This window comes from Phaethon aethereus (genome assembly GCF_964289735.1).
Source record: "Phaethon aethereus genome assembly, chromosome: 15".
Taxonomy (NCBI): domain Eukaryota; kingdom Metazoa; phylum Chordata; class Aves; order Phaethontiformes; family Phaethontidae; genus Phaethon; species Phaethon aethereus.
In genome coordinates this window covers 18239461-18260713 of record NC_138591.1, presented here as the reverse complement: position 1 = coordinate 18260713, position 21253 = coordinate 18239461, and the positions used below count along the sequence as shown (strand labels likewise).

The following is a 21253-nucleotide window of genomic DNA, read 5'->3' as shown; positions in this document are numbered from 1 at the left end:
CAGCAGTTGGGAACCCAAGCACCGTGGCTGTGTCTCACAGCAACGCTTCCACTTCAACATTTACTTAAATGTAATTGTTAAAAAGGGAAAAGGCAATACTTTGGTGCCAGACACTGCTGTTCCTTTACTCCAAGTATGCTAGTTTCTTCATTAAAAGAACCTTTTTTCCTGGCTCCATTGCAGGCAGCAAACCAAATCCCCAGCCAGCGGGAAGCTCTCCCCAGTCCCCGCCGGGGCTTTCCCCAGCTCCCGTGCACGCCGCAGGGCCCTCACCGCTGGTCGCCCTGCCCCGACCAGACCCTGCGCACAGACACGCTCTGTCCCTGCAACGCCACAAGACCATCCCCTCCACGTCCTGCCGGGGAGAGGAGCCCTGTGCACCCCCCGCTGCGCTGAGCCGCACAGCCTTAGCAGGGGCGAAGCAGGCGCCGGGCGCTCGGGAGGGCTCTGGCACAGATGCCCAGACCTGCTGGAGTTGCGCCTCCTCACCAAAAACAAAGTCCAAAGGCAGAAAGTCCCCAGGGCCAGGGAAAGAACCAGAAACGCTTACAGAGTGTGAACATCTATCCTGCTCACGGAGCTCTCTCTGGTAAATGGGGAAAGAGGGCAGAGGAAGGTGAACACCTGAAATCCGGCACGACGGCAGAGCAGGCGAGCATCCTCCCTCCCAGTGGCTCGGGAGCGTGACCTGCGTCCTCAGGGGCCAGTGCTGCGAACTGCCTGCAGCCAGGCTCTGTCGTCCAGGCACCTGCGAAGCCCAGAGGATGGCCAAAGGCATCTGGGACGCTCCACAGGGAACACAAAAGGCTCAGGGACCACTCTCCAAAAGAAAGAGGGCTGAGGCTGCACTCCCCACCTTAGGAAGGGTATTCTAGATGTATTAGGAAGCTCACCCAAAGATCTTGCGTGCTGGAACTCAGCTCACAAGCAGGATGCAACCCCTGGGGACAAACAAATGACTCAGAAACGTGGCCAGCCCCGAGGCAGGTGAGGGACAGCGAAAGTGTGTTTGGGAGGCAGTCGCTGTGCAACGGGCACGTCAAGTCAGAGGACAAACTGGCCCAGAGAAGAGCAATGCAGTTCCTTGCTTTAAGTGATAAACCTTTCGGTTCCACACCATTATTAACCACATACCGATGTTTAAAGGCGGGGAAAAGAAGGGATGAGAAGGGGTTATGTGACCTGCCAAAGGCTGGGACAGAGCAAAAACCTCCCATTTCCCAGGTTCACAGGACCCCGAACCACAGACGTTGTGCCCTGGCTCCCACTTTTCTTTTGCAGCGATTACTCACCTCCTGTTTGCCCTTGAAAAATTTCAGAGACAAAAGCTAATGAAATGCAAGTAACATGGAAGACAAGCATCCTGGCTCAAATTTTAAAAGGTTGGCTAACTTGCAAGACAAATACATAACTCCCTCCTTTACATTTGAAAACACCTTTCAGGGAGGACGCAAAGGGGGTCCAGCGCGATGCCCAGCACCGCGGCCACCTCCAGCACCCACCGCCCTCCTCTCATCGACCCTGCACCAGCACAAAATCACCGAGGCAGGACCGGAGCCACGCTGCTCATTCACTGCTGCCCCTCCAGCACAGCCCGGCCCCTCCCAGGGACTCCCACCGCCTGCACGGCCAAACTCCTGATCCCATTCCCCAGTCTCATGACTCAGGGCTGGTCTCCCCTGTTGCTTCAAAATCCGAGTCACACGATGGAGGAGACAAAAAGCCGCTGAGATCATCTTGGAAAGGACACTGCTGCTCTGGACAAACGTTGGGGAGACGCTTCAGGCATAAACTTTACACGCTCCTATAATTTCTGCAGCGTGACCAACTTTCCCAGCACTTGAGGTTAACAATGGCAAAGCTGGCCTATCTCTGACTACCAACCCCTGGCAAAAATAATTATGGTATATGTTTTGGTCAAAAAATACATTTATAAACATAGGCTTGGACAGCATATTGTTGTTTTAAACCCTCCTGGACACCACCTTTCATCCAGGCTGGTTTTAATTTTCCTCTGAAATGCCAGAACGTCAGTAGGACGAGAGGCAGGTCACCACCATGGTCAGACGGACAACAAGCCCATTCAACAAGACAGATTTTTATGCTCCCAACCTGTCACAGTAACATACCTAAAAAAACTAAAAAAAGGCTTTCAATGAAGGAGTAATGGATGCCGCGAGGAGCCGGGCACCGAGCTTTCGGCCAGGGCAGGACTCCCCGTGACAGCTGCTGGCGGCAGGCGCTCGCCTCTGCCCTCCCGGGCTGGGGGAGGTTGACGGGTTTTATTTGTCTTTTGAGAAAGAGCAAGGAGAAAACAGCCCAAAAAAACACCAGAAAGGAAGCGCGCTCCTGTCTTCGCAGCAGGGTGCTGATCAGCTGCCAGGCTCAGAAGAGCAGCTCCGGCTGCGGGAGCGCGGAGGCCAGGCAGGAGCAGCCGGGTGTAGGTTTCTTTCAAGGCAAGCTCGGGTCTCGGTCCCACCAGCCCCAGGGCCCTGCGGCACAACGTCACCAGCACAGAGGGTAAGAACCTGTCCCATGGGACTGGGCTGCAGGTCCTTCCCACGGGATGCAAGGGCAGCAAAGCCCACAGGCATCCCACTTCTAAGCGAGAGCCAGGGCACAGCTTCAGCTGCCGGCTAATTTCAGCTCAGCACCCACAGAGATGGGTGCTGCCAGGGGAAGCACATACCTGCTGCTGCCCCTCGGGAGGATGAAAATCCCCTAAAATCACCCGTCTGAATAAGCTCTCGCTCCTCCCACCTCTCTGGAAAAGACAAACACTAAAAGCCAGCACAGCCGCTCGCTTCAGAGCCTGACAACACACACGCACCGGACGGATGGATCAACACACGTCTGCTGAAACCCACTTCTCCGGTGCCTCTTCTCCCCGCGGTGGTCTCTGTGCTCTGCAGCCCAGCGCCGGCGCTGCGCTCTCCTTTCCTCCCCTGCACAGCCGCTCGTACCTAATCGAACGGTGCCACAAGCGGATGGAAGCACTGTTAGTAAGAACTGCTTTTACGCTTCAGTCACAGCGTGTCTTTTCTCCATGCGTTCCCCAATAATATTCTCCAACCGGCTGCCGGGCAGGTTGTGCAGGGGCAGGCTGCAGCCGTCCGCCCCGGAGACCGCAGGAGGATGAAAGCCCAAGAATCCAGCCCAGCCAACAACAGGCAGGACATTTCCTCAACAGCAAACCTTCCCGAGATAAAAATGGCCTCTGTTTCTTGCAAATATAAACATAATATAGTTTTTATGCCTTTGCAAGGTCGTCAAAGTGGTAGGAATAAATAACCTGTGAGTTTCTATTGCTCCAAGTGACAACCCCTTGCAACCTTGCCAGCTGTGGGTGTATCTCTATAACACGCACCAGGATAGAGTCCTCCCATAATCTAAATTTTAGCTATTTGTTCGTCAAATAGCAGCAGACAAATGCGTCGAAGCTTTCCAGTTTTTTCACAAACAAGGATTTGCAGCCAAAAGAAAGATGTAACAGAGGTCATCACCTGGATTCTGGGCACAGGGCAGGCAGCCGCAAGCTCGGAGCAGCCAGTGGGCAGGAACACCAGCTGCAGTGGCTGCCGAGCACCGAATGCCTGTGGAGGCACAAGGGTGCTCCGGGCAGCGGTGTCCGCACCGGAGGAGCTGCCTCGGGCAGGGGCAAGAGTTGGGGCTCTGCTCCGCTCCCCCCACGCCAAAGTGGCTGCCATAGCCAGCTAACCAGAAGGAGCTGCTTATTCCCATCTGCATTCCTTCCCATCAAAAAATGCAAACTAAAAATACTTTGCATAAATTTGTATAATTATCAACTCTTCCTACAGGAGAAAACACATAATTTTGAAAAAAAAAACACTTTACTTTTTAATTATTAAAGAAAGTATTCTGGTCTTCCCATTTGAAATACTGCAAACAGAAGTCTCAATTTTTTTCTTTTCTCTTTCAAGTGTTTCCTCCTCGGTCCAGAAAACGTCTCCTTTATCAATGCAACCCCCCTCCCCTCCCTCTCCAACTCCTCGGGAGCTCTGTCTTGGCCCATCTCCTGCAGGAGAGCGTCAGCTGGATGCTCTCGCAGGAACAGCCCACTCCTCTGGGGTGGCTGTTCCCCCAGCAAGGGCTTTGAAGGAGATGACCCGCTCACCAAACGTCCCACAGGAGGGTGCTGGGCTGGGCACATCGCTGCTCTGTCTCAAATTTCTGCCCCCAGTGTGGGGGTCAGGTCAGGGCTGGTCACTTTTAGGAGGTGCTTCAGCATCCAGGGAGAGGTGGCTGTTTGCAGGATAGGTCCTCCCCGGCTCAGCCTCCCGCACCAGGGTGCTGAGCATGCCAGCGGGGCGATGCGTAAATGATACTCCATGCTCAGACCCCTCCAAATCACAACACATCTCCTCCCTGCTCCGCAGGGCTCTGCCCACTTGCCCCCACGGGCACTCATGGGCTCCGACGCCACCGTCCTCAGGGGCTCCCTGCGTATCTTCCAGCTCAACATCTCCTCGAGGTGCGCGAGGGCACAGAGCCCCTTCTCTTCACCTCCAAAGGCAAGCGATGCCCACGCAGCTAGATATTTTGACGGCTGTTAGCAGGGCAGCCAACACCCCCATAGCTCCCCTGAGCCTGGCAGGGCCCCCCTCAAAACCCCCTCCCGGCTGGAAAGCAGCATTCACTCCACGACTGGAGTGAGAAAAGCCCCCCACGCCACACAAGCCAGGAGCTGGGCACCCCGGGGGCTGCCCCGCGCGGGCAGGAGCAGGCTGGGAAGGGCAAACAGGGACAGTCTCCATTCAGAAACCTTCCCCTTGCCAGCCACCACATTTATTAGAAGCTGTTAAAATTCACGTCCGCTGTCTGAAATCGCTTCCCCTTCTCCGTGCGCAAGTCCCGGTGTGTATTGCTGGTGCTTCTGTTTCCTACCTGCACACCCACCCAGCTGTGACTCAGTGCCAAAACAGTGGGTGAATGAGGAATCAAACCGTCTTTCTAGCAACCGTGACTCACAGGGCAAGGCTTTCTGCTAAGGAGAAGTTTTGTGTAGTCATGCTACATATGTAATTCCCCTTAATAGCCGTATAACTTCCCCTTCCTCCCACTACCCCATCCAACTACCATTCCAAAATAAAGGATGACCATCCATTTTTTTCTGCCTAATCCAGGCAAAGATTAGCTTCAGCTTGTGCAGAAAACAGTCAGCTCCCAACCTCGCCTCCTCTCCCAAAGGTTAGCTTTCAAAGGAGGCCAGAAGCTAGGCATAAAGGATGAACACCAGGTGCAAAACACATCACTCAGCTTGAGATACCACATGGCTCCAGAACCCCAAAAGATGACACCAAGAGCTCAGACACGCTTTTCCAGCCTGTCAGATCCAGAAAGGCTGAACTCCCCAGCCAGCCGCCAGGCCCACGCAGGAGCGCTGCACAGCGGTGAGCTGGTTACGGGGTGCTGGAACTGGAGCACACCCGAACAGACACCTCCGTGGAGAACCAGGACGTGCCAGGTGCCGGTGAAGACACCCCTTGCAAGGACAGGTTGGATTGGAAGAGAGATTTCTTCTCCACGCTGCTCCCCAAGCCCCTTCCTGATAGAGCACAGCCACAGTGATGCAAACTAGGCGGGAGAGCAAAGCTAAAAAGCCTCTTTAGGCTTAATATGCAAAGCCCAGGCAGCTCAATCAAGCAACAGAAGCTAAATGTCATTTCCTCCTGTGGCACCGCCACTCTGCTCGCAAAACAGAACCGTTTACGTCTGACGGCTTGTCATCTTTGTGAGACACCAGGGATGCGGCGCTCACACAGCCTGGGGAAAAGCTGACGCAGAGGAGAGGGGAGGAAGACTCGGTCCTTCACCTCGCCGCGCACCACCAGTGCAGAGGGTGAAGGAGGCAGCTGCGAAATGCAAGAGCTGAAGGGCACCGGTCACCCCAACAGCCGCAACCACGCAGCACCGCGACGCCAGACCAGGTGGAAAAGAGCAGCGGCAGCACTGCGGATTTCAAACAAGCCTCACCCAGCAAAGCTGCGCTTGAGGACAGCCATCCATCCCGCCGCACAATCCGAGAGCACCCTGCAACCCACCAGCGAGATCCCCGACCAAGCATCTCTCCATCCGAAAGAGGCTGTAAGTTCTCAGCTCCAACTCCTAAAGCTCGTTCGCCTGTTCTTGCACGGCCACGCGAACGATACCGGCTAAGTTGTAAAGATGCTGAGAGTCTGCTGCCTGCTACAGTTAACAGGATTAATGGGTGCTCGGGACTCCTGTAAAGCAGGCCACGGTCTGAGTCACTAGCACTGGATTTAGGGCTCTATTTCCAGCTCAGCCTGGTTAGGCACCGGCACAGAGCACTTCCACACAGTAGCGATGGACATCAATTTTTTAATTTTTTTTTTTTATAGGTTACAATGAGCTGTTGCAGCAAAAATGCTAATCCATGCACCCACACACATTTCCCTGCTGGCCTCTCAGCAGGCAAGGAAGTTGTCAGCGCTGGGAAGTTTCAAATACAAGTGCGACAAACACTTTCTTGAATACATTTCAGGTGGAAACTTCTCACTTAATCCAAAGTGCTTCCAAGTTCCCTACTTGTTTCCTCTTTTAAAATGCACGTATCTTTCCATACTGACATGTCATCTGGAAGCAGAAAGGTTTTTGTTCAAAACATGTCAAAAACAAAGTGGGAAAAGTCAGTCAAACTATCAGCCACTGAGTGCCCTTTAGAGATGCCCCTTCGGGGCCACGTTTTACCAGCAGTTTAAAGCCTCTCACCGAGCTCAAGCTGCAGGATACAGCACCTGGGAAATACGGTCCAAGCACATTTGCAAGACCACGTGCCGCAGGTGGGTGCACAAGACAGCCCCGAGCATTCAGCGAGGCTGGCAGACGGAAGGAGGGTCCCCTGGAGCTCCGGGCACTGCCGCACCGCTCCGTGTGCCCCGACTGGCTTCTTGCCCCATCCTACCAGCTCTCAACTCCTACATGTGCTTAAAACAGCCAGCATTGACTCAAAACCCCCGGATTGGGACTTGGAAGGAGTGGGCTCAGTCCCCAGCGCTGTGTCTGATGTGGTATCAGGCAACTCAGTGCCACGGCGATACAACCCAGCACGGTGCACAAGGCAGTCGTGCTCCAGCGATGGGGACTGCTGCGAGGCTGCGTGTAAGCCAGAGGTGGAAGACCTGCTGCCTTTTTTCTCTCTCTCATGCTGCGTGCAACTAACGCGGATTTGTTCCTTCAATGCAGTTTTCCAGCCCCAAAACTTGCCAGTTCCTCCTCTTCCCCATCACGACCGCGTGCTTGAACGCAGACGTGCTGCCAGAGCCAAAGAGCTATTTTTAAACACCCAAAAACAACTAAGCACAATCCTGCCAAGAAAACATTGCCCACTACCCCTCCCCACTTATCCACCTCAAAGCCCATCAAACTACAAAGCAAGGAACGTGGATCAGGATATCAGTGTGGAAAATACCCCCAAAGGATGGGAGGTAACAGCTCCCCATTGCAAAGGGCAGCTCCTGGGTCCAGCCTCCCCGAGGCCCCAGCTGGGCTCCGACAGTGCACCCGGACCCACCTCTGCTCCCCTCTGAGTGCAAAGGTGGAGCATCTCCCGGAGCACCCTTCCTTCAGCTTGAGATTACCTATGGCACAGGCAAAACAGGCTGGGCAATTTAGAATTTGTATGTAATTTAATTCTTACATAATTTAATTAATTGCTAATTAAACACCAATTCTTGAAGAAAAAAAAAGCCACTGAAACCCTAAAGCTAACACCCTGCCTACCCACTCCCTGGCTCAGCACAAGCCAACCACCTCTCCTCCCCATTTCCCAAGCTCGGCTTCCCTGGGTTTCGGCACAGGTTGCCCCCCGGCCAGGGAACAGCCCCTCTCCTGGAGCCCACCGAGGACATAGGCTCTTCACCCTCCTCGGTTCTGCTGCCTCCAAGGCTGAAGGTCTCCCCCGGGAGTAGGACACAAGCTCTAAAACCAGGCGCAAATCTCTCCTTCCTCTTCCTCCAGCATGAAGATCTCCTTTTCGGTAACCAGACAGCAACCTCCAGACGCGCAGGTTAAAACCCCTCTGCAGGGACCATATGGGGCTCTGGGGACCACAGAGGACGCGAGAGGTGACAGCTATCAAAGAGGGAACGTGCATCAACCTCCTGAAGCCAGGTGAGCAGATCTATCCCAAAACAGTACTGGGTCAAGAGAGGAAGCCCCCAAATCAAACAACTTCCGAGTTCCTTCCTAGCGGGCAAAACGCCTCCCAAAAGCTACCCCGGACAGTATTTGGGATTTTTAATGAAGTACCATTCGCTACTGCTGCAGGACATGGCTCCCGTGAGAGGACTGGCGTTCTCGGAGGGTTCCTGCTTGCCATCCAGGAAGCAGAATTGAGAAATTCTCCAAACACCGTCACCTCTGTCAGATGACACCAGACCCCCATCCTCCCAGAATCGCGGCGAGCACCCAGGATGTCGGCCCCGGACTCTGGCAGGCTCGCTCACTGCTCGGCCGCCTTGGCTGAAGCCAGCAGCCTGGAAAGGTGCCAGCCTGCTTCCAAAAACTTCAGCTCGCCCTGCACCCTCCCCCAGCAAGCTCACAGCGCAGCAAGGCCATTTTCTCAGCCCCTCGCTTTTCTGATCTACCTTCAAAAGCTGCAGGAACACAAAATTAGTTGTCCAGCCCTTTCAGTTTAAAAATAGTTCACCAAATAGATGAGCTATTTTGTATAACCTGACTTTACCTTTCATTACTCCTCCGTGCCAGAAGCAGATCCTCTCTACCCATCCTGCCAACACGCAGAGAGCTGGGCTTGAGTGCCTCAAGGCTGGCACAATAAGATAAAACAAAGAACAAAACCCCCAAACCTCAGCAAGCACCCCGAGCCTCTCCTGTCTTTTGCCCACAGGCACCTGCATCCAGTGCTTCAGTCTCCGAGACACAGAGAAATCAGCCCCTGCGATGATCCAGGCCTTCATCTTGCACCAAGCGGTACACTTTGGAGCATCTGGTTCATCCATCAATGCTTCTACTAGATGGAAAAAAGTTCCTGCAAATAAATCACTCACTTATACACTCTCCTGGGATCGGCTCTGGCTGGTACGTTTACGCTCAATCACTACCAGCGGCAGAAGCTGCGTGCTGGGGACACTGATCCCCAGCTGCTCGCACCCGGAGCTTCTCAACCCCCGGCGATCTGACTGTCCAGCTGATTTAATAAGATGTGGCAACTACGCCAGAGCACCGCAGCAGAGCATCCGTCCTCCTGCTGAGCACAGCTGGCAAGTCTCCGGTTGGAAAAGCCTCCAGCTGACACAACAGCCAAGGTGTAAACCACGGCATAGCTCTGTGCCACAGGTGACGGCAGAGCAGGAGGGCACGGCGCACGTCGGAGGCTGAAGAGCTCCTGCAAGCATCATGTTTGGTAGCATCTGACATCACCTGAACATGGGCAGAGACGGTGCTATTGCTGGACTCCTGCACACACATCTGAGCCCACAAATCCCCAAATCCAGCAGCCTTACTCAACCCACCTCGTACGCACTGCTTTATCTGGAGGCGTAGCTTTAAAATGCAGGCATATGACTTAAGTCCGTAACTACACACCTGCTAATATCTGTTGGGTCCTATGAGAATGGTGCGAGCACCACATTTAGAATGTAATAACTCCAGCTAGCGCATCCTCTTTACGGCAGACCTGCCTATGTTTGTTTGCGGTGGTGGCAGGGGACTGCACGGCTTTGGCAAGTGCAGTGGGAGCCCGGCTGCCCTGAGCCATGCGAAGGCCAGGGCTGGGCTCCAGGGGGGTCCGTTAGGCATCACACTGCTCAGCCTGGGATGCAGGACTTCTGGTATTTCCATGCACATCTGAGCAGCTGATTTCCTCATTTAATACACCCCCATTAGCATGAAGAAATAAAATAAAACCAGAAAGTTGTTCATCAGAGCTATAAAAAGCTCTGCCTAGAGAAAGGACAGGGTCAGACAGGGCAGCAGATGCTTTTCGTTGGCTTTTAGATCCCAGCCACGAAGCATTCAGCTTTCTGGATGCCAGCAGCCAATTCAGCTTGGGTCAGGGGTCTCAGCTGGGGCTTCTCAGTGTACAGACATTGGAGGGAAAACACAGGCAAAATCTCAAGTAGCTTGGGTGAAAAGTGACACTGATTTCAAAAGCATCCCATGCTTCAATCAACACTTAATTTTACTTCCATAATCAACTGCGTGCAATCAAGGGAACAGGCTCAGTATCTGCAGGTGCACTCCAGCCCTGTCGCTGGGGGAGTTGGGGGCACCGGGGACGCTGTCTGCACGCTCAGAGCCAGCCCAGAGGAGCTGCGTGGCACGGGGGGCAAAACACGTGAAGGAGCAGGGAGAGCATGGCTCCCAGCACCTCGAGCTCGGCCACACTGGACCAGCCGGGCACACGGAGAAACTTCTGCTTGGGGGAACAACACGCACCAGCCTCACACAGAGCAGAGCTTCGACAGGCTGCAGCCCCAACAGCCGTGACTGACACGTGGTGAGCCACGCTCCTGCGCGAGGGAAGCACTCAAACACGTCCATACCCAGCACCCCCCAGAAAACCCGGTACATCAGCTACGCAACCAGCAACCGCTTTTGTGGCTAATGCCCCAGAGTTAGGACGGCACCATGGTATCTCCCATTACATGGGAAACCACGCAACTCCCCCCAAAACACACGGTCCAGGACTGTAGCACCCTGCGCACGGGGGATAAACAGTGTGCAGAGCCCCAGGAACACCTCCTCGGCTCCCTCGTGCCAGGGAGAGGCCAGACATGGCATATGGTCGCTCTCCACGTGGCGCTCGGCTGTACACCAGCAAACCCCGGGGACATGCCGCACTCGGCAGCACCCAGAGAACCAACCTTCCTCGCACCCAGCTCCAGTGGGTGTGCACCGCCACAGCAAAAACCTGAGAGTCCAGAGACAGAGCAGAACAAAGCTCAGCCACGAACGTTTCTGCGTTTCTAGAGAAACTGTGTCATGCTTTGGGCAAGCGGGGAAGAGGCGACCGTCTCCTGTAACCACTGAGGGAAGAGGGGAGACAGCAACAGCACGTCACATCTCGCCGTCTCAGCAGCAACGCGCAGAGCAGCAGGAGGGGCCCAAGCCACAGACCTCCAACTTCTTTTTGATCCATACAGACGCTTTAATAACCCTTACAGCGTACAAGATGCTCGACAACCAGGGAAGAAGCTGAGTGCATACCTTGGTGCTTTTTTTCCCCTCGTGTGTCCTCACATAGACCTGCACCCTCCAGAAGCGGGGAGGCACCGTGTGCAGGTCAGCGCAAGGATTTGGGGACACACACTGCTCCGGCTGGTCACCCTCCGCCCCACCACGAGCCCTCACAGAGGGGAAAAGCCCGGAGCAGCATCAAGCGCTAGCCATGTCCTGCAAGTTGCTCGTAATATCCAGGGAGAGATAAGCCACCCAGGCACGGCGCAATTTTCTTAATTGCAGTAACTGTGCTTACATTGCAAAGCAAGGCTGCATGCTCCCCGCAGCTGGGGCTGGCCTTGCCCCCTCCCGCCCTGACCCTGCGCACCCCGACGGCAGCACGCTCCCAGGGCATTTCCAGTCAGCCCAGTGCCACCCCTCCCGCTCCCCAGCACCCCGTATCAGTCCACGCTCCAAACGAGCCGACAATGAACCGTGTGTCTGTCTGCTCAGAGGAACCCCCTCGCCCACTGCACCCCAGCACAACTGAGAGACCCCCCCACGCAGGAGGCTCCATCGCACCACGTACACACGCGCTTCCAACGCCACCTGCGGAGCCACTTCTTGCTGCCTGTGCGGTTGGGGCTTTTGCGCGTGGCAGCGCGAAGGGCCGTTGCGGTACAATAACCTCACTACCGTAACGAGGAGACAGTGCAGCAGCACAACACAGAAAGCAGAAGACAGAGGCAAGCAGGTACACGTGCACGCAGTCGCCCAGCAGACGTCTGAGGTGTACCGCCAACACCTGGGACGTGCCCTGGGCAGGGATACGGATGCTGGGGCACGGAGCCTGCCGGAGACATCCCGCAGCAATGAGCCGCTCAGGAGCCCCAGACAGGATCGAGGTGACGCTAACAGAGCTCTTGGCTTGCTCCCAGACCCCTCCCCAGCCCCAGGAGAGGGAAAGGGAAAGCGAAACACCAAGGACTGCGTCTCCCACCCCGCAACCCCCCGGGCACACATGGAGGAGCCAGGACAGACGGGCCACTGCCACCCCGTACCTGCACTCGGTGACACTACAGCAACAGCTCCCGCTCCGCCAGCCCCGCCGCCTGGAGCGCAGCTCCGTCCTCGACTTCCTCAGGCTGAAGTACTCCGTCAGCTTCCCAAACGAAGCCATGGCCCCCGTGGCGTCCGAGCGCGCGCCTGCCTGTGTCCCTGGGCACCGGTCCCACCGCACGCTCATGCATGCTACACCCTGGCTGCGCTCGCTAGCCCGTGCGCTCCATCAGCCCACGGGACCGGGAAGGGAGCGCTGCGAGTCAGAGAGAGAGAGACAGCACAAGACAGGAGGAGTTTAGCCAGGAATGACTTGTTGGACAGTCCACGGAGCGCTCCGCAGCGATCCCTCAAATTTCAAGGGTAGGAAGCCCTGCCTCCCCCAGCCAACCACAGGCGCCAGGCTGCACGAGAGCAGCTGGCATCTGCACACTTACGCACATTTATTGTGACATTGCAGAGCTGAATTAAGGAGGAGGGGGGAAAAAAAAATAATGCCTGCTGGAAAGGATCCCTCAGTAGCAATGGCACAAGTCTGCGAGCCCCCACGGCAAGTGGCCGCTCAGCAGGCCTCTGGGGAGGTGGGCCAGGGCAGCTGTGGTGGCCCTCGGCCAGGCGAGGGGATGCTGTCCAGATCAGAAAGCGATGAGAAACCGCGAGAAATCGCCTGTTCAGATGAATTTCCAAAGGGTCTGTTCTTACAGCATACGGAGACCAGCACAGCAGGTGGAGAGGATCTCCGCTTGCTCTTGTGGTTATTCAGAGTTCACCAGTTCTTCGCCCTCCCTGTTTTCCAAAGCAGAAGGCACCCCTTTGCCTCCAGCAGCACCTACCTAACACGATTTTCCAGCCTGTCACCAAACACCTGAGCAAAAGGAGAGGGACAGACATCTAAAGCAAGCGAGTCTGATCCTGTTCCAGGTCACCTGCGGGCTCTGCTCCCCAAGCTCCAGCACAAAGCCTTTCTACAACCGGCAGCGGATAAAGGGGTGCTGCTAACCTGAAGGGAAATCCTACTGCCAGACCTCCCCGAGTCAGGAGCGCTTCTCTCTGCATCCTCAGTGCCTGACGCCAGCTGGGAGGGGGAAAAACAAGGGCTTCAAAAAATCTCGCTACAGCCCCATGGAGCAAAACCAGATTAAGTCGGTGAAGCGTGTCCAGGGGAAGGGGTGTCTGACAGCAACTCCCAGCCATGCCAAGAGACCCTCGAGGAAACAGCAAAGAAAACCAGCATTAACTCAACTGGCAGACCCGCGAGCTACCTTCACGTCCTCTTGATCCCTCCGTTGTGGATGCCATGTTAAAAAATAAACGAAAACCCAGTCATTGCTATTTCCCTGCTTAGAGCCATCCACTGCAAGCAGCCTGTTCGCAACGAGGGACGCCCATCCGCCGCTGAAAACCTGCTGTGCACCTTGCCGAGCCCCACTTCTCTCCTCCCTTATTTGCTTCCTTTTTCCTCTAGGCTCTCATTCAGCTTCCCACTCCAAATCAAGCGCCTTGAAGCAGCCGGGTACGCCTCACGGAGCAGGAGACCCACAGCCCACGGTCACCCGGGCGGCCGCCGGCCCCCGCCGGCTGCTTGCGGCTCTCAGAGCGACCGTCGCTGTCCCTGCCTGCGGTTCTTTCAGGGGAGGGCTTTTAATTTGTTCGAACCATCTCCGCTCCCTGCCTCCCCGTTCTGGGCGCTGACATTCATCCCAGCAAAACAGAGCCGCAAACCTGCACACAAAGCAGGGCGCTGGCGATGCACTGGGGGGGACCCGTGGCCACGGGGACCCTGCCGGCACCTCCACTGGGCAGGTACGTGGTCCCCCAGCACCTTCTCCCTCCCATCTGCTCATCGGGAGGGGAGAGCTCAGGCTCGCTTCCCTCTTACAGCCAGGGAAAATAAGGCTGCCTACCCGCTGCTCCACACAGCCGCCCCCCTTCGTCTCCCACCTTCTCCCTCCGATGGGCTCCACCGCTGCCAGGGAGGGGTCCAGGGCGCTTCCTAAAATCGATTCGTTTGCGGAGAGAGGGCTGAGGCAGAGCACCCGCTCGCCAGCTCTTCCAGGCGCAGCGTGAGCCGGTAACACTGTCACCCCTCTTATCTCTCATCGGCTCCCCGTTACCAGTCGCAGCGAAATGCAACACGTCAAAGGAGGTCAGAGGAGCCGGAGGAGAGCGGAGGGGCTGTCGGGAGGCAGCGGAAAAGCAGCCGAGGGGGAGAGCAGACAAGCGGGAGACCGAAGGGGACAGCTCTTCTTTCCCTGCCAGAGAGGAAAGCCGTAACGCCGGCTCTCACAGAGGCAGCGGCGTTAAGGCACACACATGCCTTCGGAGGAGGAGAGCCGCAGTTACCTGGCAGGGATGATGGTATCTGCTCCTGAGCTATGCAAAGGCAACAGGAGAGGGGCTGGGCTGGGCAGCAGGAGTGGAGAAGCTGAGGGAGGTTAATTTAAATCCCTCTCTTCTCCTCTTCCTCCACACCGCCTGACGGGAGGGCAGAGGAGCAGCAACGCTGCCCCAGGGATCCTCCTTCGGCATTTGCAAAGCAGAATTGTTTGGGGACAAAAGGGCCATTTGGAAGACTGTAGAAAGAGCAGCAGGAGGATTAGACAGACTGACTGATTAGACGGAGCAAGCTGGTCTTCCCCAGCAGCATGGCTGGTGGGGGACACCCCAGGTTTCTGCAGTCCCCTCCTGGGCAGGTAGGTAGGGGCCACCGCTCTTTGCAGGAGAGTCAGGCTTCCTGCAAGGCTGCAAAGCTTGCTTGGTGAGCCCAACAGCACTGGCCCTTGGAAAACTAACAGGAGGAACCTCTGCCTTCATGAAACCCCACATCTGGGTAGCTGGGGGCGGTGGAATTCAAGGTAACGATGCCTGAAAGCTCAGACAACTCCAAAAAGACCTCCATCTGTGATCAAAAAGTGATAGTCCGGAGGGGATAGCTACCCACAGACCCCAGGTCCCCTGGACCAGGCTCACGGGGGCTGGAAGCACAACCAGCGCTGGGGCAGAGGCAGCTCCCGTGCCTCTCCTCTGCATGTTAGTCCCTGCTTTTCCTCTGGTGACCTGGGGCAAGGGAAAGGCTGTCTCCTTTCCTCCAAGGCACAGCAACAGCCCTCAGGCCCTTCCCTGCTCAAGGAATGACGTGGTCAGCCCCTCAAGATAGAGCTGTCACAGGAGTCCGTCTCCCAGAGGAGCTCCGTGCCTTTTATTAAGCGGCAGAGGCAATCTGCTGCGATATTGCTGAAATATCTCTAATTTCACATTAACAATCTGCTGTGCTGGGGTTTGCAGCCATGTACTCAGTGATGCGAAAGTCAGCTTCCCACTTCCACTTAATAGTAGAATGAAACACTTTATAAGTGAAACTAGTTTAATTTGAAGGAGACATAAACTGATTTTTAAGAGGAGCTGTGGAGGAAACTGGTAAAGCAGAAATCAAAATCCATACAGCGCTGGGACATTCTGTGTTGGGGTAACGCAGAGCACTGCCACGGGCATTGCCACCCCTGCGCAACCACCACCAAGACGTTTGTACAAGCATCTCTCACCTTCGTCTGCAGACATTTTGGAGGAAAAAAACCACAAACAGTCATAAACACAACTGTGTGGTTGACTGGGTCCATCTCACACATCAACATTTGTTCAGGCCATAGAGACCAGCACTTCCCATTTCAAAACTCTCCAAATGAAGCCATCGCAGACATGGGAACCGGCACCAGTCCCAGCTTGCAAACAACCCTGACGCTTTTTGAGGCAGAAGTCTAGGCAGCTACCTCACAGCAACCTCAAACACCACAAGTCCTAGGGCTGCCCAAGAGCAGTGAACTGGAAAGCACCTCTGCCGGGTCCACTGCCCAGCCAGCACGGCAAGACAAGCGGGACAGCACTGGAGGGTGGCCCTTGCACCATCGCCAGGAGACTCCCCACAGCCCCCGGTCACTGTGCTCCCGAGCCCCGGGTGAGCAAACCGCATCTTGTTGCATCTTTGTGGCTTCCCCACAGAGCTTTTATTCCAATTACACTTCTCAAGTGTGGCTAGGCAGAAGCACAGAAGGAGGAAAAAGGCGTTCTGCAGAGCTGACAGCTTCTCCATCTGCTCCTACGGTGCCAGAGGACTCCAGCCCTGCTTCTCCAGGGCTTCGGTTTCACTCCTGCATGCCAAGAGCACTCCACACGAGTTAAACCCACCCGCTCTCCCAGCCGCTGGCTCCTCTGGGGAGCTGCATCCCTAAGACCCACTCATCAGCTGATGCAGAGCCCATGGCTGCTCCTCCTTCAGCATCGCTTTTAGCAGCTCATCCGTCCCCGCAGGACAGCATAGATGATGCTCACCTCCCAGTGCCTGAGGGAAGTAGGTAAGACTGAGTTAAGCCATACTGGGAGAAGCCACCCCATTTCTACAAAAATGGCAATGCCTTGGCTGTTTTAAGGCTCTCTTTCCATGTGGCCCTTTCCCAGTCTGGCTGATACCTGGAGAGCTGCCTCTTTTGAGGTCCTCCAGCAGTGCGGAAGATGGAGTCCAGCAGGATGCATAGGTGGAGTCCCAGACAGCAGGTTTGAAATTAAAGCACTGACAACAGCAGAACAGTGTAGAAAAGCAGCAAGCCTAGGCAAAGGAGGAGACAGAGCCTGAGCAGGTCATCAGGGACGGAGCCTGGAGCAGGAGGAACTTCTGCCTGCTCGTCCTGAGATGTCCCAGGCCAAAGAGTGAGCTTTCCCAGAGCGGCTGCTCAGGGGAAAAAATGACTGTGTGGGTCCCGGTACTCCAGCTCCCATCTGCTGTGGTCAGAGTTCCTCTCCCCCAGGGGGAAAAACATCTGCTGAGGTCCCACAAACTGAGTGAGGGGAAGCTTCCTAATCCCTCAGGGAACAGCTCTGCCAGCGGGTCAGGTTGGCGAGGATTTCTCATGAGCCTTCTCTAATGCCAGTTGGGGAAGAACCAACTTCTCCAAGTTACCTGGGAAGTCAGCTGAAAGCACCAAGGGACTTCAAAGGGTTTTTTGGGCAGGAGTTTTCCAAACTGCTGAAAACTGGCCACTGAGGGTCAGGCATCAGGTCCCTATCAAGCCTCACATGAATGAATGAAGCCAATTTTGATAATCACCATTTTATTTGGAGTCCAAGGTAAGTTCTGAGCACTAATTCTTGGGGTTTAAAAAAATAAAATTCTTCCATCCTGTTTTTAAGCATACCCACAGTGACCGAGTCATTTTTTACAACCAGTTAACCCAGCGTACCAGAGTGCCATCAAATGTTACAGGATAGTTATAAAAAGGGAACACATTATTTCACAGGATGAACAAAACCAATTATCACCACGTGCATACAAAAAACATGTTAACTGTATGTATGAACTGATTTAAAAAACAGATGCACAAGAGACTACTAGCAACTTTCAAATGTCCCAAAAGGCCAAAAAAGCACACACACACCCCCTATTAAAACATTACATTGCAAAGTTACACAAGAGCTCCAAAGTCCCAAGTCATTTAGGTCTTCAGGAGGTTAAAGTAATTCTGTAAGTATCGTATTTGTAGCTGGACCAGAAGACGGTATCAGTGCGACATGGTGCATCATGCAGAGATCATAGAATCATAGAATCCTTGGCTTGTAAGGGACCGGTTAAGGTCATCTAGTCCATCACTAGAAATGATTATACATCAAAATGCAAAATACAAATATGAAAATGCAAAATGAAAATACAAAACCCTATCAGTGACCCCTTTTTCAAGGGACGAAGACACAGAAACAGTCACTTAGGAGTACTATCAGCACGTCATTGTGCAAGGCACTCCCTACCCAAAAGCTTCCATTTAAGAAGCGTGCAGCGGGCACGAGGGGTGTCAGTCCACCGCTGCCTCGGATCCAGCCCAAAGCAGCCGCTATAGCGCCCAAGGTACAGGCTGGACACAGGCAGGACATTTCCCCCTGCTGCTTCCTCCATCCCCTCCAGAGGCACTCCCGCAGCTCGGCCCCTCTCCTCTGCTCCCAGCCCCACCGGAGCACCCAGCACCTCCAGCCACCAGGTCAAGGGGGACACTCAAAGATGCCGCGACAGAGCTGCTATACTTACTGGAAAAAACGAACTTCAACCTGGAGTCACCTCCCGGGAAGCTTGCTGAGCATCGCTGCAAGCATTTTGGTGAAGCCCCTCCTGGAAGCAGCCACGGCAGCAGCAGCGCTGAATGCGCCCACGTGCTGTGGTCCCTCCCCAGGCGCTGGCAGCATTTGACAGCAGCGTGTTGTGACAGCTCAGGTGGCCAGTGCCCAGATGTGTGGCACTGTGCTGGCCACACGCCGGCTGTACAGCACTTGCACGTGGCTTCTTCGGTGCTGGCAAAGCCTCAAACCTACCACAACTAAATAACAGGGCGCAGCAGGACAGGCTGCGGGTCTGCATCCCCAGAGGAGAGTGCGGATCTCGGTGTGCACCCACACCGATGCCAACGGGCCTCGGGGAAAGGACGGAACAGAACAGCATCAAACAGAAGAGACACGCTCATGCACACATCTCTGCTAAAACCAGGTTTGGGTCAGAGAACTTTTCAGGAAGGCTCATAGTTGCAAATATAAGACTTTTTTTGCTTTGCACCATCCCTGCAGCGTACGTCAAGCAAATATGCCTGTGCGCTGTGCAAACGTGAGGCCCCGGTGGCACAAGAAACTGCAGGTCCTTTCTGTTGCCCACAGCCCTGGAAAAACATGTCCTGACTTCTGGAGGCCAATTCCTCAGAACGGTGCAGCCCTGGGACTAATACACGCTTACTGGCAGAGCTGTGAAGCCCTACGGAAGCGCTACATTTTAATACAGCTGTAATAAAAAGCAGAGTATACAGGAGGCTCTATAATTTCAGTCTAACTAGGCACTTTGCTTTAATTGTCAGTTATATTGCATTACATAAAAATTTCAGTGTCGATACCCAGCATAAACCAGTCGCATCAATTTACTAATTTGCCTGGCGTATCGTTGCATTAGAACTCATTTAGCACAATTACTCTAATTCCAGCAGCAAATCCAGATGTGCTGCCCAAGTTACAGTTAAAATACCCTCACTCTTGGCAACAGCATTGAATTACATAGAGAGAGACTTCAAAGACACATTTGTTTTGGAGTTTGGGCACGAACACAGAGAAGGGCAGGCGTTAGCCACATTAAAGAGTTAAGATGCGCTGTAGCATCCGACATCCAAAGGCAGCCCCGGGTGCTGGGGAGCCTGGATGCTGGCACCCTGCATCCAGCCCACCAAAATCGCTCCCTTTGCTCTGAAAAAGCACCCTGCTCCTCGCCCCGCTGCGTGAAGCACCCAGGGGCCAAAGCACTCCGGTGCAAGCGAGTATTTATTTGAGTTTGCCTCAAGATTTGCCTTGGCAGAGAAGCACGAGGGAAGCAGAGGTGTAACCACCACCAAGAACCAGTCGGTTCGGCAGCGCGGAGGCAGCCGCAGCCCCCAGGACAGAGGTGCCAGTGCTGATCCGGTCACCCACCTGCAGCGGCTCATCAGCATCTGTCCTTCTTCAGAGCAGCATGGCATGTGCCTGCTCGTGAAATCCAATTCCTTTTTTAACCCCCCAGATCGATGGGAATTGCCAAGTTATTTCATCCCACTTAAAAAGGTTCTCTCTGCATGCAACACTGTGCAGTTAAATCACAGCACACGCAGGGACAATTACCTCCCAAAGCAGGGACATCCCTGGTGCCTGCTCCTTGACGGCGGCACAAAAGCCTGGCTCAGGCTTGCAGGGGAAAGATAAGGGCAGGAAAAAGCAGATGGTAGCACAGTCAGCTGAAGGAGTCACAGCGGCTTTTACATACTTGCTAAGAGAAAAAAAAGAGAGAAAATTGGTTGGTCTCTCCTAAAACATAGTTTGTTGAGTTTGGAAGGACTGAAGAAAATATGAAACATCAACAGTGACGTGATGGGAGGAAATAGAGCAAAAGGAGAAACAAAGGCAGAATAATATGAGGACATTTGGAGCTGGCAGGGCTATCTTATGGGCAAAGGGTGCCGCCTCTGCCACATCGTGCCCGCACGTGGGCACCTTGGCTCTGCCCCCCACCACTGCTGGAGATCCACCCAAAACTTGCTTGATTCTTTCATGCGAAACTCCCAGACTCTGCTCAGGTGGGACACATAGGGCATGTGCCACCCCCATCTCCACATCCTCAACCAGCCTGGGAACAGACACAGCTCAGCACTCACCAGTTGTTCATCTTCCCTTAAAAACCAGCCCTGGCAAAAACCTTAAGCAAAAATTGGAAAACTCATTAACATGATCAAGGATTTCAGAAAATGGAAAGGAGAATAATTCCTGCAATTACAGCCCAGCAAACTTCGTCAGTCTTTACAAAAAAATAATAATCAATACGGAGCGAGCAGTCTCCAGACTGGAAGAGTTGCACGACCGCAATCAATAGAGCCGCCCGCGTTCATAACAGCTACTTGTGCCTCTCCGGATCTCTGAGGAGGAGCAGCCCCCTCCTACGCCCGGCTCCCCACAAGCAGCTTCTCTCCCCGCTGTCACAAGGCGTTGTCACAAGGGTTTCCTTAGCTGCACACACCTAAGGCACCCCGGGCTGCTCATGGACTTCTCCCTCCCCTTCCCAAAAGGTGCCAGGACTTGCAGCAGTCTGGTCGGGGAAACAGAGAGCCCAGAAGAGGCAGAAAAGGGATGGAAAGGTTGTGCCTGGCTGTCAACCAGTGGCGCGAAGACGTTCCGGCGGCACAGCTTTCGCTTCGCGTTGTACTCTCCCTGCTCCTCCTCATTCTGTATACACCACGTGGCTGCTCCACCGGGCCGCTCCTGCTTCCTTCGCCCCGGCCGCCTGGCTTCCCGCTTCCCAAAACGTCTGTGACTGGCGGATACCGCCCGAGCCGAAGGCGGGCCGCAGCGTGAGCCCTCCCGGGGGCTCACCGGGGTGAGGAGGGGGCCCACAGTGGGCCGGAGAGGGAGCCGGTGAAAATGCAATTAACGGGCAGGCAAGGGAGGTCACCTTCCTACGCACCAGAGCGAGTGGGACGAGCCTCCTGCCTGCGCC

General features: G+C 54.7%; 1 protein-coding gene across 1 annotated transcript in view; it reads right to left on the bottom strand.

Annotated features, from left to right (window-relative positions):
* The window catches only part of LOC309410313 (ankyrin repeat and fibronectin type-III domain-containing protein 1-like), a 195914-nt gene extending 183556 nt beyond the window's left edge, over positions 1–12358 (bottom strand). The window contains exon 1 of the mRNA XM_082006689.1: positions 12225–12358. Coding sequence (XP_081862815.1) covers positions 12225–12343 — 119 coding nt within the window. The 5' untranslated portion in view covers positions 12344–12358. The remainder of the gene's footprint in view (positions 1–12224) is intronic.
* Between the last annotated feature and the right edge of the window lie 8895 nt (positions 12359–21253).